Source organism: Aulostomus chinensis, chromosome 18, assembly GCF_037954235.1.
Source record: "Aulostomus chinensis isolate RoL2024-O1b breed Wild chromosome 18, RoL_Achi_v1.0, whole genome shotgun sequence".
In the NCBI taxonomy this organism is placed as follows: Eukaryota; Metazoa; Chordata; class Actinopteri; order Syngnathiformes; family Aulostomidae; genus Aulostomus; species Aulostomus chinensis.
In genome coordinates, this window is record NC_141337.1 from 14,782,171 (window position 1) to 14,800,627 (window position 18,457).

Consider the following 18,457-nt stretch of genomic DNA (forward strand, 5'->3'; position numbering starts at 1 on the left):
TCTTATCTGCTCCACCGTCTCTCTCTCTCTCTCTCTCGTTCTCTCAGCTGTATCCCACTACTGGCTCACACAAAGTAATGATCCTCTCTGTCTCTCTCTTTCTGTGCGTGTGTGAATCATTCTTCTGATCGGCCCCGCCGGTGTGGCTAATTGTCTGCTGCGCCCTCCTGGTGGGGTTGGGCTACTGCTGCCAGCTGTGAGGAGGCCTGACTGAGCCGGAAGTAGGTGGTGAAGAGAGGGGTTGAGATAAGAGAGAGGATGTGGAAAGAGCGAGGACTTTCCCTGTGAGAAAATTATAATCATAAAACACTGTTAATACTAAAAGAAGAAAAGGAAGTAGAAGTCAGTGCTTTCTCCAGCTGCACGTTGTACATGATTTGCTTTTGTTGTTTTGGGGGTCTTAATTTACAGCTTTATCACTTGACCAGACTGATGAAATGTAGATTATGGATTATTGGGGTTACATTTCAAATTAACTGTGTATTGTGAGAACTGAAATCAACAACAAAATGCTCAGACTTCATGGTGTAATTGTGGCGTCTGTTGGATTAAAAATAAAAACCTTCAACCAATTTCTCAGCAGCTGTGCTATCAGCCCCTGATGCAGCTAACACGGAATTTCCAACTGTCCAACTTCAGTACGGTGGCGTCTACGATGACAGCAGTGCGGGGGATAATTTGATGTTGTGTCATTGAAAACCAGGCACATCCAGAGTGAGATTATGACACACTCAGGTGAGGCTCAGCAGTGCCTGGCAGGGACAGAGAGAGATGAAGCCCATCCTGTGCTCCATCTAGCTGAAGCAGGAGTCATAATCTCAAGCCGTCACATATTAAACCTCTCAGCGGGCGCGGATCAACTCCGGTTTGGGTTTAAAGTGGCGAACAGCTAAAGACACATCATGTAAGCTAGCTGGCCAGCTAATGTATCAGACAAGCAAGCCGCTACACGTTGAGGGTTCGTTGGCGGAAATCAGCTGGTAGCACATCTCAAAGTTTGTGTTTTGTTCCAAGGGTGAAATTAGATTAGATTTGTTTGTCTTTTTCTGGCAAGTGTTGTTAAATCAATGAAAAACGTGACAGAGGATCCAAACTAAAAGGGTTCATAAAGGTTTTTGTTTTGTTTTTTAGCTGAACTTGATGAGCCATAATTCTGAACAGCAGGATGAAGTCATGTAACTAATTATTGCTGACTTTTCTTAACAGTGCAATATAGCACCGGTGTGTTTGAGGGTATTTTTATGTGTGTGTTTGTTGTTATAAGGTTACGTGGGATTTTCTTTAGAACTGCACAACAGTGTAGAACAAATTTCCCCTACAGGAACAATAAAGTATCTTATCTTTTTAAAAAGATAAGGAAAAAAAAAAAAAACTCGCTTTGATAATTAATGTTAGTCATTATGATATCCTGATTGTGAAACTATGAGAAAATGTGAAGGTATAAAACATCTCGTATGGGGAGACACGATGGCGCAAACTGATATAGTTTGCTGCTGGTTTCACGCATGAGATGACATCTACCACAACAATTACACTTTTAAGTCGTGCGTCCATAAAAAATGCTTTTTCTTTCAAACCACTGTCGTTCAGATCCTTGATGACAGTGTTCACCTATTCAACAATATATGCCCCCCCCCCAAAATCTGTTTCTTTAGATTTTTAGATCGGAATTCAGTACACATGGCGGCAAACGCAGATTTAGACCAATAAGTAAAGAACGTAAAATTTTAAAGAAGGTGCTTGAAAGGCGGAGGAGGGAAAAAGAGGCGTTGATGCAAGCTGGTTGTGTTTTTGGCAGCGTTTGTCCCATTTTCAGAAAGATTGAGGAAACAAAACTTGGGTAGATTAGTCACAGCACCAAAGAAAAAGAACACCGTGGTGCAATAAATCACCTCACTGCAGCCGTTGCAGTGTGCAAGCTGTTTTTTTTTTCCTTTTTCCTGTTTTCCTGCAGATTAGTCACAGTGCCTTGGGTGGACAATAATGAATCGCATTCATGCACATAACTGTACGTAACGTGCACATAACGTAGTTTTTTTAAATTTAATTTTACTAATGAAGGTGTTATTTTTGATATTGTACTTTGCTGCGTTTTAATTCATATCCATCACTGAGTTTAAAAAAATGGAGGCCAGAATTATAAAAAAAAAAAAAGTAAAAAAAAAAATGCAGTGAATGATGGGTAGGAGACGGACGGTGGTGCAGACCAATGAGGTGAACTCCTGGTCGTATTTCAGTGATCACCTTGGCTTCAAGTGCAAAAAAAGGCAACAACTTTATTATCTGTGTTTGCCCAGAGAGAGAAAACTAGCATCTCAAAAAAACTCCACATCAAACCTGCGCAAACATGTAGAGGTACATGAATTAATATTGGTGCTGAAGCACTGCCGGTTAAAAAGAAGTTTTCCTAATAAGAGGCTCTGCACAAACTAGCGATTGAGAAATGGTTTCATGCTGGTAACTGATGGTATATCACGTTACGGTAACACTATTGGTTACCTGATGGTATATAACATTACACAAATGCTACCTGATGGTATATAACGTTGTACTAACTCTACCTGATGGTAAATAACATTACACTAATGCTACCTGATGGTATATAACGTTGTACTAACGCTACCTGATGGTAAATAACATTACACTAATGCTACCTGATGGTATATAACGTTGTACTAACGCTACCTGATGGTATATAACATTACACTAATGCTACCTGATGGTATATAACGTTGTACTAACGCTACCTGATGGTATATAACATTACACTAATGCTACCTGATGGTATATAACGTTGTACTAACGCTACCTGATGGTATATAACATTACACTAATGCTACCTGATGGTATATAACGTTGTACTAATGCTACCTGATGGTAAATAACATTACACAAATGCTACCTGATGGTATATAACGTTGTACTAACGCTACCTGATGGTATATAACATTACACTAATGCTACCTGATGGTATATAACGTTGTACTAACGCTACCTGATGGTAAATAACATTACACTAATGCTACCTGATGGTATATAACGTACTAACGCTACCTGATGGTAAATAACATTACGCTAATGCTACCTGATGGTATATAACGTTGTTCTAACGCTACCTGATGGTATATAATGTTACGCGAACGCTACCTAATGGTATATAATGTTACACTAACGCTACCTGATAGTGATCAAAAACAACTATGTTCCTAAGGGGTTTTAAAATTTTAGGTGTGGATATTTTTATTTTGGAATGTACTTTAACTTGTAAAGATTCTCCTTTAATTAAAATCAACAAGTATGAGATTCAAGTCCTCCTGACCATTTTTAGCACTCTGCAGGAGAGAGGTGGTGCAGTGGTCAGCACTGTCACCTCACAACAAGAAGGTTCCAGGTTTCTCGAGTCCCGCCTCCAGCACGGGATCTTTCTGTGTTGAGTCTCCATGTTCTCCCTGTTCCTGTGTGGGTTCTCTCTGGTACTCCAGCTTCCTCCCACAGTCCAAAGACATCAAGAGAGGACGAGGCTGATTGATACTCTAAATTGACCGTAGGTGTGACTGTGAGTGTGAATGGTTGTCTGTCTCTCTGTGTTGGCCCTGTGATGGACTGGTGACCTGTCCAGGGTGAACCCCGCCTCTCACCCAAAGGCTGCTGGGATAGGCTCCAGCCCCCCTTACCAGGATAAGCAGAAGAAAATGGATGGATAGATGGATGGATGGAAATATTTAGATTGGTGATTTAACCTAAATAAAGTGTAATCAAAGCAATAGTAGATTTACTTGATTAGAATTGCATAGAACTCCCTCCAGCTTTGCATAGCGCCACCTGGGGACAACAGGAAATGACATATTCTTTTATGCTTTGATTTACACTTCAAATTTGGTCAGAAGCACCTCAACAGGTCACTGTGAAAACTGTTCCTGAGGTGGATTATTAGGTTTTTTTCACCCAGAATACTAAAATCATGGCAAACAAAAGTTGTCCATAAATTGAATGTAAGTCACATTCTTAGCGCCACCTAGTGGTTACAGGAAGTTAGCAGGATGTACCAAACGTGTCAGAACAAACACAGAGCCATGTGAGCTTGTTTAACACCAGCTCTGGCTCACCTTGGCAGAGGTACGCGCTCTCTGAGTGCCCTCTAGTTAATTATTAGATCTAGTGTGTACAACATAGACAGCATCTGCCTCAGCTCTCTCTCTCTCTCTCTCTCTCTCCCCCATCTCCCTTATCCAGTGTAATTAAGGCCCACAGCGATAGAGAGATTATGTTCATTCTCCCAGGAAAAGGAAACGAGTGGCAGATTAAGAGAAAGTGCGAGTGAGAAACAGATTGAAAGAGAGAGAAAATGAAAAAGATGTAGCGATAGAGCTCAGTGATACGTACTGAGCACGAGGACACAAGTTATTTTTTACAACTTTTACTCTGCGCCAGCACAATTCAACATGGTCATTCGCTCACCACCCCCCCCCCCCCCCCCCACACACACACACACACCCATCAGTGCACTCTCACTTCGCCATTCTCACTGGCTGGACACCCCCCCCCCCCCCCCCCCCCCCCCCTGAATCAAAATCTCGTTCAGTTTCTAAATGGTTCCCAATGTCTGGGCTACAACACACAACCACGCTGACACCAGCTGTCAGTGCTGCGTGTGTATGTTGACATGATGATCCAAACCACACTCAGGCATGTGTTTACACGTCTGTTGGCATGTGCCCGTCCACGGGTCGTATCTCGTGTCACATTATTCAAAAGTGTTTATGTGTGCGAGTGATGAGGAGAATGATGGAAGAGGATTTTATTGTTTTTTTTTGTGGGAGTGATGCAGTCCAGAGTTTGTTGATGCTTCACTCAGATCTTCTCGTTACGAAGTTATTATCATCATAAAGACATGAGAAACAGAAAAAAACACACACACACACACACACACACACACACACACACACAAGATCTATGTATGAATTCTGACTGGTGTGGCAGAAAGAACAAAAGAACAAACTGAGTTGATTGTGTTCAGAACCAGACATATTTCACTGGATACACTCATTATACAGTCAGAGTTTCTCAGCCAAAGAGCTGCAGGCGTTTGGCTAACCTCAACATTTTTGTTCGGCCGTATGATTTTGATTTTTTTGAGCGTTTCTTAGCTTGGTGTGCTGATAACAATTTGGGTAAACTGGTTAGCTGACTTTCATAGATTATATAACACCAGCCAGGCCAGAGGCACGTCACGTCGCTCTGTCACTCGCTCAGTTGGTCCCCCGTGTTTCCCTCTCGTCCCCCTCTTCTTGAGTCGGTGGCCTTCTGTAGGTGTTTCTCTGAGGTTCCACTAATGGCTGTCCTTTTAGGGTTCTGACACCGTTCTGATGTCCAGATCGAAGCAGCGGCATTATGGAGGATGCGGAGGGCAGCCCGGAGACGATTGGCTCGTCAATGCTGATCATCATCATCATCAACATCGCAGTCTTATTTCGGCGTAGCCTTCGGTTATTTACCACCGCACGAGTCTGACTCTGTCCCTGTAATGTGATCTCGTTCCTTTTGGAATATAAATGTTGGTGTCAGGGATGAAATATAAATGTTGCTGCCACATCAGTTTGTCTGATGAAGGTGAAGGGTTGTGCTTTTAACAAAATGCTGAAATAGCTGCTCCTGTGGACTTTCTGGACATCACCGGTTATTTTCGTGAGAGTCTCTGAGTGCGTCACGGTAACCAAATCCCTACTCGTGTCCATTTAGTGACGTGGGAGCAGAGAAAGCGCTGAACATCTGCACTTCAGTAAATCTATAATTACTCAAGTCAGCCCTAAATACCTTTTTTTCCTGAAATCGTTGCTCAAAACAGACGAAACAAAGACCTGAACTCTCAAGGTAAAAATATTCAAGAAAAAAAGAAGTTGACGGCCTGATTGCCTTCGAGTTTTAATATGTTGTAGCTTGAAAAGACCAGTTGAAGTCATTTTTTGTTGTTGTTGTTTTTAATGATTTAAAACAAATAAAGTTATCTTTGAAAAATTACCTCAACTTGACATCTCAAGTTCCGGCAACTTGAAATTTGAAGGCAATGGGGACGCTAGCTTTTTGTTTGTTTTGTTCCACGGCTCACTGGATTGTTCCGGAGACGTTTTTTTAGCATCAGTGAGTTCGGCGAGAGAAAGACGGAGTTGTGAAATGATCAAGTGTGAGCGGAACAGGAAAAAAAAGGGAATAATTAGAGGAAGAGAATCTTTTGAAGGTCAGTTTCCCAAAGAATGCCTGGTTTTATTTGCACTCCCACTCCGCCGGCGATGTGTATTTTATTTTACCTGCTCTCTCTCTCTCTCTCTCTCTCTCTATTCAGTTGCATCTGTGCTCTAAGCTGTTGAAATGGAATCCTCAAGCAGGTGAAATAAAAGTGTCAGAATAAAAGCGATTGATTTCCTTACCACACAGAACAAGCTGCTGTTTTGGAGTTTTCAAAATGAAATGAATCGATTTAACAAGTGTATATAAACTTCTTAGACTTCTATTTACTCACTTTTCATAAAGACAATATGTTTGGTTCTCTTTTTTCTTTGAACTTGCTGACAAGAAAATACTATGCTATATAATAAATATTGTCGTGTAGAGTGCTGTAAATATGACAACACCGTACGACAAAAAAACATCAGGAACATCCCTCTCGCAGTACTGCAGTCAAGCTTTCAAAAAAATGAAGTTAATACATTCTGAGTAAATCTATCAAGTGGACACAAAACTAATGATTTATAGTCACGTACTTTTTTCTAAAAGCAGTTGGTTTGCGAGGCTTCTTCGGTTCCGATCGACAATTTAACACAATCCAAACGTGCGTTCTCTTTTTTTTTTTTTTTTTTCTTAGTTTAATTCTACGTCGTCCTTTTCTGGAACCAGCTCTGACTTTAAAAGACGCTTGAGAAAATGCAGTATTGTCCAGCTAATTTTTGCTGATGTACTTTTTTTGGTAGGGTTATGGAGACTCACTTACTGTGAAATCACTCCCAAATTGATGACATTCACGGGACGGCGAGTTCACCGCGTGTTACTTCAAGCTCAGACGAGATTACGCACTGTAAAATAAGCCGAGCTACGGGGTCAGTTCCCTGGAATGGCTCCTCTTCGGAGTAATGACCCCGATAAGAGGCTAATGGTAACTGGTGGGTGAAAGGTCTGTGGGAGTATGAATCACATGTCAGGCAGAGTTCAAAATTAATGGCGTCCAATGCCGGAAAGGAAGCAGAAAACATCAGGACTTTGTCAAAATATCATCTGTTGTTTAGGATGCTGCCAAATTTCGGAGCTCGCAGGACAGAAGAGCATCTGAGAGGTTACTTGTGTCAAACTGGACATAAGGAAACCACTGACGTTGTGTTTTTTGTTTTTGACAAACGATAAAGGAAACACGATACTAATTAACTGCCATTGTTTTAGTGTTAAATATAGAAATCTGTGGGAGCGACGGAGCTCGACAGCGATGAGCCCACAGATCAGATCAAACCGTTAATGTCTTTTGTTCTACGTGACCTTCACGTAATTCAAGAGAAAGACAACGGGGAAATCGACTGTGTGTTATTATTTCACTGTAACTGTGTGTGTGTGTGTGTGTGTGTGTGTGTGGGCAGATCACCGGGGAAGGAAAAGAAATAAAAACCTCACCTCTGTTTCAAACAGGAAATTATTGGTATGTACAGGGTTTCCTGGCAGTTTTTGAAGAAATAAATTTAAGCTCTTTACAGTTCTGCAAATATGTGATTGAATGCACTTTTTTTGATAGACGCTTGTAAATTTGCTGCGTTTTAATCAGGGGTCGTAAATTTTGCAGCTTGTAGGATTGTCGTTACCTGATGATGGCACAGAAGGAGGTGAGACTTTCAGTTGATGAAAACGCTCTTTTTTTCAAAACTGTGACATCCCCTGTGTGTGTGTGTGTGTGTGTGTGTGTGCGTGCAATCAACCATGTCACCCTTTATTTTTAATGTCTTTTCTTTTCGAAATCTCTCCAAAAACACACACGACTCATTACTCCACATGTCCGTGCACATGCACGCGCGCTCACACACACACACACACACACACACACACACACACACACACACACACACACACACACAACTAATACAGACTTTCACTCCTCATTCGATCATTTAATAAAGTTAACTTTACTTTTGGCAAGTCTCTTTTTCATCTCCCTTCTTTTTGGTGGTACTAAAACTAGGGGCTGGAGAGATGGGAAGAGTTGATACTCTATGATTTCTTTCTTTTAGGTTTATCCGTCTCTGAGTCACACGTGATGACTTGAACCACGCTGTGGTCAAAATGCTTGAGGTTCGTCCACGAGGTTTGATCGTTGCTCTGCCGCTGCATCGGTTGATTCTCATTGTTCTTAATGATTTCGGAAATGTTGACGTCTTCAAGTGCGGCGCCCCCTGTGTTGGTGATCAGTAGGAAAAGACAGCTGCAATATGTTATTCCTTGTGAAAAATGATTCTCCTGGGCCTGAGCTACATTTACGCTCACTCATTAATCCTTTTAAGTTGTTTTACTTTATTTCATTTTATTTTATTGTAGCCTGGAAATCTCAGGAGTTTCAGGGTGCTGAGTGAAAATCAAATGGATTAATGGATTCTTGCTCTCTCTCTCTCTCACTCTCTCTCTTTATCAGTCCAGGTTGGCATCCTTTTGCTCCACTTTCCAAAAATAAGCTACTAAATAACCCATTGGGAAGGTTTCGCTGGCGTGGTCTGAAGCTTGTCCCCAGTCTCATATTCTTTCATAACCACCTTCTCGGAGTATTCTGAGCACAGACTTTTAAAAATGCCCGCCTCTATTTATGTCCTTGGACAATAAATTTCTAATCCAGATTACAAATGTTTTTACAACTGATTATCCATGAAGTGTCAATGAGATCCCTCCTCTAACTGGTGTCAAAAACAACAGTTAGATTTTCTCATCGAAGTTCTTGAATTGAAGCAATGATTTCTGTCTCATCTTTTGTCTTGACTAAATGTCGTCGGTTTGAAGGTTAAATTTAAAAGAGGGAATCAATATATTTTGTTCACAAAGGCAGGTTAAAAAAGTGAAATGATCATTTTAACCTCACAACAGGCTCAGTGTTGCACCGCTCCACCAGTTCTTGTCTCCAGTCATGGATCACGTGGAAGTGAATCCCTTTTTCACAGACTGACATTAAAGCTAGACCGAGCTTAGCCGAGAGTGAAGTCTTCACAGTTACTGCTGCCAACATGTCTTCTCTGACAGGAGAGCTGTCAGCGGTACACAAGGACCACACACACACACACACACACACACACACACACACACACACACACACACACACACACACACACACACACCTGACCCAGTTTTTGGCTGTTCCAATATCCAGCAGTAACAGGCAGAAAGACATCAACAAACAGTCCAAATAAAACAGGAACCAGCATCCCAGTGCCTCTCTTCTCTACCCTCCATACTTATTTATACACACACCCATATTTACCTCCACCAAGGAGGTCATGTGATTGCTGGCGTGTGTCTGTTGTGGATGAAATTTGGTGCAGAGACAGGCAACATTACAAGGAACAAGTGACGATCTTCATGAGGCGACCTGGATCAATCTGTAGATCCCGAGGAGCGCTCAAGACGATTGGCAGGAAAATGCCATTAGCTCATTTATAGATTTAATTAAGTTATTAACTGACATATAGCGGGGGTCACATGTCTCTTTATTTTGAGGGTCCAGAAATGAAATGTTCGGGAACTGGTTGAATTAAAGTCATATGGAAGCCCGCGGAGATGGTAAGGACTCATTTACGGTGGCTGGAAGAACATTGGCTGTCGACTTATCCTTCTTGTTGGAAGAAGTCACTCTCGGTGTAAAAAGTTATTTCATTTTACTTTCATTACAGCAAATGTCTCAGTTAATATTTCAAAAAAAGCCCCAAATCTACAGGGACAGTGACAGGAGGACAGCAAAACACAACAACCCTCAGACTGGACTCTTGACAACAGACTTGAGGCAGTTTGTCCCACAGCAACCAAGTTAGAAGCCAACCCATCAGTTCATTTTTTTTTTTAACACCAAAATCAAGACCTTGGACGGTCCACACACCCATAACATCCACAGCCTTCAGGATCCCAGCTTCAAGCCAGGGGTCCATCCGTGACTGTCACCCCCCCAACAAGACAACCAAGCTCCAGATGCCCTGACGTGCCAGACGGGATTAGCTCACATCAGGCCAGAGGGGTAGCAGATCCTCCTTCTTACCCTCCGCCCTGCACCTTATCCTCTTACATGCCTCCTCTGCCTGCTGCTCTGATCCTATGCCACATCACACAATTGCCACTGAACACCCGCACGCAAGCGTGCATTCAAAATGTATGAATGAACAAAGATAGGGATGTGTGCGTGTGCGCATCTCTTATGACGGACTTCTAGGTTGCCTTAGATGAGATGGCATAAAACTTTAATTGGCCTTGTGGAGAAGTAGGAGTGCAGGTGTGTCAAAATATGGACCGACAACAGCTTATTAATACAGAAGACCATGTAGGATGTGTGTGTGTGTGTGTATGTGTAAATGGTGTTCTCCTACCTGACAGACATGGAAAACTCTCCAGGAGCACTTTCACTCTCCCGGACCAAAAACGCTCCACACTCCCTGTGTCTGAGTCGGCTTTCTGCCACACCGCGAGATATACGACCGGCAAACCAGCTGGAGACGAGAGAGAAGGAGAGAATTACCTTCGGTTCCATTTAAACCCGCCGTTAACACGGAAGATTGTTAGCCGATCAGCCGAATGACCTCTCGGGGTGATCTCACTGAAAACAAGTGCTAGGTAGGGGCTAAGTGCCTTGTGATGTTGTGATGCAACCAAGATGAAACACCGATAAAGAAAAATAGATGAAGGTGGCCAGAACTGGCTGTAATGTCAAAGAAACATTAAATGCTAATAAAAACCATTCAAGATTCAAAACAGAGGATAAGCAGGGTGACCACGGCCATCATGACCCTGGTGAAGAGGTTGTGATGGAGTCCGAAGATTTTTAAAATCGAAACTCCTCTGTCCTGAAAATACTCTGATGTTTAGGTTGTGTTTTTTTTTTTTTTTGGCAGGAAGCTTTTAATTTGTTTCCCAGGACGTTATTCCAAAAAGTGGAATAAAATTCTCGAAAAACCAGGGCCGCAGTTACAAAAGCGCAATCTATTTAATGAGGTTTTGATTTTAAAAATGTCTTCTATCAAACGTTTCAAATATTTCCGAATTTAATAAATGTGTGACTAAAAGAGATCAAACTCAGAGGTGGATATCTTGATTATTTGCCAAAAACTATTCATCGACAATTGCAGCCAAAACAAGAAAAAAAAAAAGAGCCAACTATGACCTACAGAGCATCTCAGGCCTTTTGTCTGCGTCCATCATTGTTTTACAAAACTGCTGAGTTTGTTCAGTGGGTTCCTCTTCTTCTTTTAATTTCCTGCAGACAAGCAGCGAAAGCTCTTCCTTGCAGCTCTCCTTTTACCAGGCGAATTTTATTTTTATTTTTGTCTAATCAAATCATCTAATGTGATCAGTTATTTTGTTGCTCTTGCTGAAAACACCACAAAAACGGTGACGTCGGCAACGGATTATAAAAGGTGTATTCATCGAAGACTCAGCATCAAAATAACATTATTTGATATGATTAACACTCTTAATGTTATGCAAATTTGAGAATAAAATGTATTCTTTGAGGTCACTGAAATCAGAGATGCTTGATGGATTCGCGAGGAGAAATTCCCCATCTTTCAGCGCTCTGGATCAGTAATAAAAATATGCAAACAGGAAATAATAACTTGCTGGTTCCATGCTAGCTGGGAGAACAATTGCATCTCGGTGTGACCACTGGAGACACACGCCAGGTGTAAATGTAATCAGTTACACTCGTATCAAGATTGGAATGCGAGGTGTAACTTGAACGCGAGAGAGATTTTTAATATAAAAAAAATCTTTCTTGACTTTTGTAGTGGTAACGATGACGAGAATTCAAAGGGAAAAGCAGGACGTGTCTCAAACAGCACAAATCACTGCTGATGGAAATAAAAAAAGAGAGGTTGAGAGGAAGCTAAAATATGGAAATTAGCACATTTTTTTGAAGTTATATTTAAACTCTGCTGCTAAATGTGCGCACAAACAACTCCCAAAATGTTTGATTTAAGCTGACAGCTGTGGAGCAGGTGTAACAGAAGTCATTATTCACCTCAGTATTTGCTCATTAGTTTAGCTCAGTAGAGTTTTGGTGCGAAGCGTGCGCTCATGGTGCTTTCATGGACTTCTTCTTTTTCCCCGTTCAAGGTTGCCGGGTCGTTTTTTTGTTTTGTTTTTTTAAATCTCACAGATCAGTTCTGAAACGGCCCACGAAGGGAGAACAAACATCCCAACACATCTCTCTAAGCCGTGTTCATTAACGAGCTGCTCCCACAGCCGCGTCATCAGCAGTGTGTGTGTGTGTGTGTGTGTGTGTGCGCGCGCGCATGTGCGTGTGTTGCTGCAGAAGTAGAGCCCAGCTGGTGTATGACCATCTGATGGAGATACAGCATGTACCAGCAGTTACACTGTAAACACACTCACACGCGCACACATGGCTGTAGCGTGTGTGGTTACGCAAGCCAGCGTACGAGTTTGGTCAGGCCGCCGTGTGCTGGAGTGCAGATGTCCAAACCAGAGCAGAAGACGCCCGGAGCTGCACACACTCACTGATGAGCTGTTTAGATAGACCAGCACTGGATGTGTGAAATAGATTAATCTACTGATGCATTGAAGGTGTGTGTGTGTGTGTGTGTGTGTACTTACGCATGTGGCCTCAGGTTGATGTAGTTTTTTGGAACAAAGCCTTTTCTGTTGTGGAGCTCAGCTGTGTACCAGTTAGGATCATCCTCCATATTGGTGATCTACGAGACACACACACACACAAGGAGATGAAATATTGCTCATTATGATGTCGACTCAGGCTATTACTATCAGGTGAAAGGTCACTCATTTCTCTCTCCTGCTGTATATCAATCCTCTCGCCTTTCCTCTCTTCTTCTATTATCTTGTGTCTTGTCCTCATCTTTGTGTGACCTGAGGCGAAACAAATTCGGAAGCACACAAGATACTGCAAAAATGAGCATACATGGCTGGACTAATGAAATGGTCTGAACTGAGCTGCGGTAACACAGCATATAAGCATTCTAATTAAGGCAAAGTACACAAAACTGAACAGTGTCATGGAAGCATTTGACAGCAGTCATTAATCTAGAAATTGAATTTTAGAGACTTTTACCTTTCACAGCTAAAATCAGCTCACTTACCCTCGGGCCCAACTGAATGTTTGTGCCAAATTTAAAGAAATACTGTAAGGTTTTCCTGAGATGCCATCTACAAATCCTGTGGCAGTGACTTTGACCTTTTACCCCCACCAAAATAAATCCTTTTATTTCATCCTTAAGAATCAAGAATGGCAAAAGTATATCGTGCTTCACCTTCAGCCACCAACATTTTTCAGTTCATCCTCAAGTCCCAGTGGACATTTATGCCAACTCTGATTAAATTTAAATCCATAATCCGAATTAACGCAATTTCCTGATATTCTGGAGAGATCCTGAAATATCATATTAGCTGGATAAGGATCACATGTGAGGTCATAGTTACCCTGAACTGCGATCAACTAAATCTCTTCAGTTTATCCTCAAATCCCAGTGGATGTTTGTGCTAAATTTGAGGAAAAACCCTAGAAATAACACCCTCAGCTATCAGTGGCATGGAGACATAAAACAGTCTGCGCTTGGGGCTAACGGTCGCTAACGGTGTAGTTAACGGGTAGCTGCAAATAATCAGTATTACCACAAAGCCGTGTGAGTGTATTCTTGATTCTTGTCAAAGCAGAAGTATTTGTTTTGCTCTATTTGACTTTGTCCAGCGCTGGTAAATCAGTCGAGTCACAACATAGTGATGAGGACAGGTGAAGAACCTGCTGTCAACTGAGATGACCCAGTTTTCTATTACTCGCAAGTTTCATCCTTTTCTTTGGCTGTACTTTGCCCTGATCCACTATTCTAATCCAGCTGTCACGTTCTTTCTCTTTTTGACGTTTTAAGATGTCGCGTTTCTTTGCGCTGCTCAGTTAGCGGTGATATATTTTATAAATATTCCATTTGTATTCTCTATCCACCCCGAAGGGCCGAGCTTCACCCCTCATTTTGTCGTGTTTATCATTACGCCTCTATGTTTTATCCATGACACTGAAATGTCTCCTGCCAGGAAGAAGAAGTTCCTACAAGCTCAAGTTCAATGCGCCCTATTTGTCAAAAACCTGCTCGGTCCCTCTCTGCCTTGAGGAAGTTCATTTCATGCACCGACTGTTTTAATGGAACTGTGAATACATTTATAAATGTATCGCAAACTACAAAATGATTAACTGGCTGTAGTATCATCGTTAAATGAGTTATTTCACTTTCAATCAGGTGTTGCTTCAATGGTTGACATCAAGACTTGATAAAACCACTAAAAGGGAAAACACTGACATCATCTCACTTGTTTTTTTCTCACTTCATACACAACTTCCCCGCTGCGTCTATATTTTTCTTCTCTCTTTTTTTGTTCTTTTTAAAAAGAAATCTTCCTGTCCCTCATCTACCTTGCCTCCAGCACACAAGAAATTGGTTTAGAAATGTCGCCTTGTCAGAAACTTCTTAAGAACATATATTTCAACATAGGTTTTCCCAGTCTACAAGTTGACTTTTACTCATGGCGCCACCTAGGAGTTACAGGGAGTAAACCTGATGTTACAAACACCATTGGATTTACATCAAAATTGTCTTCAGGTGATCTACAGCAACATAATAAGCACCTCTGGTGCCAAGTAAAGAAATAACTTTTTTATTACAAATGCAGTAAAAATGTGTGTTCTGCTAAAACAAAACAAAACGAATAATATCAGGTTGCACTTCCCTCCGACCCTTCGTCCACTCACTGCACTCCGCTCATGTATTTTATTTTATGACTTGAAGGACGCTCTATCTGCCCATGCCAAAGTGAAATAAATAAAACAATTTTCTGAACTACTTTAAAAAAAAAAAAAAAGATCTGCACCAGAAATCTTCACCGAGGTTTTGTTGTAGATGTTACGTCATCCTGTGGACAAGTGGACCGAAAAAGAAAGAAATAAACAAGTGAAAACATAAGAAGTTTCATGGATTTATATGAAAGCCTCTGTCGTGGACTAAAGCTATGGTAGGAGGATCCTTGTACGAAGGAGGACGCGCGGCTGGTCTGAGAGCAGTCGAAGCCATTAACCAATCCCTCACCGTGGCTCCTACCTGCAGCCACGCTTTACTCTCTCTTCTAGAAATAAACGCCGCTTCTGCTGGTTCACTTCCTGAACTCCAGTGAAAACATCATTATCCCAGCATCCCACCATGTTAAAGTTTATGGTTTGTTATCTGAATTTGAATAATAATAACAGCTGCTGAGACTGTGACAGGAGCTAATGGACTCGTCCGTGAAAACCTGAATGTTTATGCTTGGCATTATGTGACTATTACATTTAATAACAATAAGATGATTAAGGCTCATATTAGCAACCCTTTTTTGTTGCTCATATGGAGAAAATAAAGCAAATGTTTAAAATTTAAAGTTGTAAAAATGTGACTAGGACTCTTAATGAGGTTGAAAATCAGGTCAGGTAGGATTGAAAGCAAAAGTATATTTATTTCAGCAGCAAAGGTGTTTACAAGTTATTTAGCGCTGGAAATAAATGCTGATTGCTGTTCGTATGAGTCTCATTCTACTATCTGGCTACTTGGTGGGATTTTCTGCAACATTTACTACAAATTTGAATCCCAAATTGCTAAATTAATATGTTAAGGTTTGGTGAACAACAGAACCGTGACACACTTTTGTGTCTCTTTGTGTTGAACGCGCTTTCTTCCAGCCATTGAACACAACACCAGAGCAGTGACTTTACTCAACGATCTATCAGGCTATTTTAAGGACTTCTTTATGTGCGTATGCTTCATTCAGCTCCAGCTGATCTGCTGCCACATGGCTTCAGCACAGCGGGACGTGGAGCCACACAAATACACAAAAACTACTTAATTTCATCTGCAGATCTTGGATTTTTTTTATTTTTTTTTTTAAAGGTGCTTTTAAGACACAGTACAGGGACGTGGACAAGTATACACACACAGTCTGAGAGTCAATTTGGGGAAGGAAATTCAGACATGAGCCCATGTTGGTCATTATAGTCTTGTTTGACCTGAGTCTGAACCAGAGATGTTTATCCCAGCAGGCAGAAACCAAACCAAACAGTCTTTTTAAGCGTCCCATTTTACTTTGAATTAAAGTGTCACGATGCCCAAAAGACACTGGTTAACTTTCACGCCGCCGCCCTGGCAGCCAGGAAATGCACAGAAGTATTTAGGTGACCTAAGAGTTGCAGTAGATACGCTGCAGCGGTTCTAATCGTCATGGTTAAACGATTGCAGATTCACTAGAGTCTGGGTCCACAAACGCTGCAGAAAACTGAGAATGGGATTCATTCAGCCAATTAGACCCCGCCTCATATTGGCTGTGACATACATTGACTCAGCATAAACCAGAAGCAAAGCTGCTTTCTTCGTGTGTCGTCTGATATTGGAACAGAGTCGGTCTGGGAGGAATTTATTAAAGGTCCGCTCTTCTATACACTCGTACCGTATTTGACCTGACCAAATCCACATCTTGGGCTATTTTTAATGATGAGATCATTTCTTTATCATGTCTCACCTTTTTCCTCAGGCGATAAACTACTGTAAATTTTTGCCAGTCACCAGACCATGCTAGGAGGGGTTTTCAAAGTAAGGTCGCAGGAGTCAATAAGGGTCCTCAGCAAGGTACAGTTTTTGATTGCGCATTCATTTAAAGGATCCCACCAGCTTTTTGGGAAGTACCCTTATTTAGAATTCTCCCCAGAGCCAAGGCCAGACATGAACATAGACACCCTCCTCTCCTGTGTGTGTAGGAGGAAGCTGAGATCCACTGAGACCTGCTGACTGCTATTTAGCTTCGCGCACCGAATGATAACAGATGGGAAGTGTTAGCCTGCTTCCCATAGTGTTACCATTGCTTGACACTGCGTGCTCAGAAAATGTAGTTAATTGTGTCTCTCCAAAAGTCGCCATGCTCCCTTCAGTGTTTGTGAAAGACTTTTTAAATGCTCATTTCTTAATTTTCACCAATTTTCTTGTCATTTTTGGGAACTTTTTACAATTGTTCCTTTGTTTTTGAAAGCAATCAATAGAAAAGGGGAAAATCGGTTAAAGTGGAAAGGGTAAATAACGTATATTGGAGCGTATTCATTTTAAACAGGATGTGCAAGTGGACCAAATCAGGCAGCGTCACAGTGTGCGAGCAAATCTGTGGCTTTTTCCCTGTCGAGATTAAGTGAATGTTGCCCCTGACATAAAACTTCCCCGGCAGCAGCAGCAGCAGCAGCAGCAGTAGCAGCAGCAGTAGCAGCAGCAGCTTTGCTCTCTGGTTCCCTGAGGCGTTTAAGTCCAGAGGAAAGATTGATCACTGTGTGTTTGCCTGAGCCTGAACAGCTGGCGCTCTTTAATTCTGAAGTTTACTGCTGATGTCCTGTTATCCCAAGATTACAAACGACATACTTTAATGGTATGGGAATGTAAGACCAGAATGAACGATTTGAAGGATTTCCTCTTCATTTTAGAAACCAGGTTTTGGTTAACACTTGTAACTTTTACTAAAGTGTGAACTGGAAGAAATTATCAACTAAAAGCAGCAATACAAAGACGCAAAAAGTGGAATAATTTGCCATCTTACCTTTAGTAAATCTCCTTTGTTGAAACTGAGTTCATCGCCCTCCGTGGCACGAAACGTATACAGTGCCACTGCCTCCATGATGAAACCCCCCCCCCCAGCACACACACTCTCTCACACACACACACTTTCACCCACACACTTTGGGACCCCACTTATACCCCAAGCAGAGTGGGGTTTTGGGGGCGGGGGGGAGGAAAAATGAATAACTGATGATGGTGGAAATGCACTGAAGTAAAAGAGAAGAGGAAAGAGAGCGGATCTGCTGAGCTTGAGAGTCGACGAGAGAGTCAGAGCAGAGGATGAAAGAGAGTGAGCTCGGTGAGAGGAAAAACCCGACTGGCTGCTGCTCAGCAACACATTGCCATGAGTAACATTCAGAGCAAGGGAGAGAGAGAGAGAGAGAGAGAGAGAGAGGCGAGTGAGTGGGAGGCACTTCCTGTGTATATATTTGTCACACAATCGGTGTGGCTTGTGTGTGCAAGTGTTTTTCTTCAATCAGTTATGTGTATGCTTTATGTGTGTGTGTTAGTGTTTCGTCTTTTCACTTGCGCTCACAGATCCCCCAAAGATTTTCACACATGAAGTGAAAAGTGAGCTTTTCCCTGCTCCTCACCTTTGAAGA

At 41.8% G+C, this 18,457-nt stretch overlaps 1 protein-coding gene across 1 annotated transcript in view; it reads right to left on the bottom strand.

The window, feature by feature from the left end:
- grapa (GRB2 related adaptor protein a) overlaps positions 1-18,189 on the bottom strand; it is a 33,441-nt gene extending 15,252 nt beyond the window's left edge. The window contains exons 1-3 of the mRNA XM_086184318.1: positions 17,836-18,189; positions 12,826-12,923; positions 10,587-10,706 (exon numbers count right to left, since the gene is read on the bottom strand). Of these exons, the coding sequence (XP_086040444.1) occupies positions 10,587-10,706; positions 12,826-12,923; positions 17,836-17,913 (296 nt within the window). The 5' untranslated portion in view covers positions 17,914-18,189. The remainder of the gene's footprint in view (positions 1-10,586; positions 10,707-12,825; positions 12,924-17,835) is intronic.
- Between the last annotated feature and the right edge of the window lie 268 nt (positions 18,190-18,457).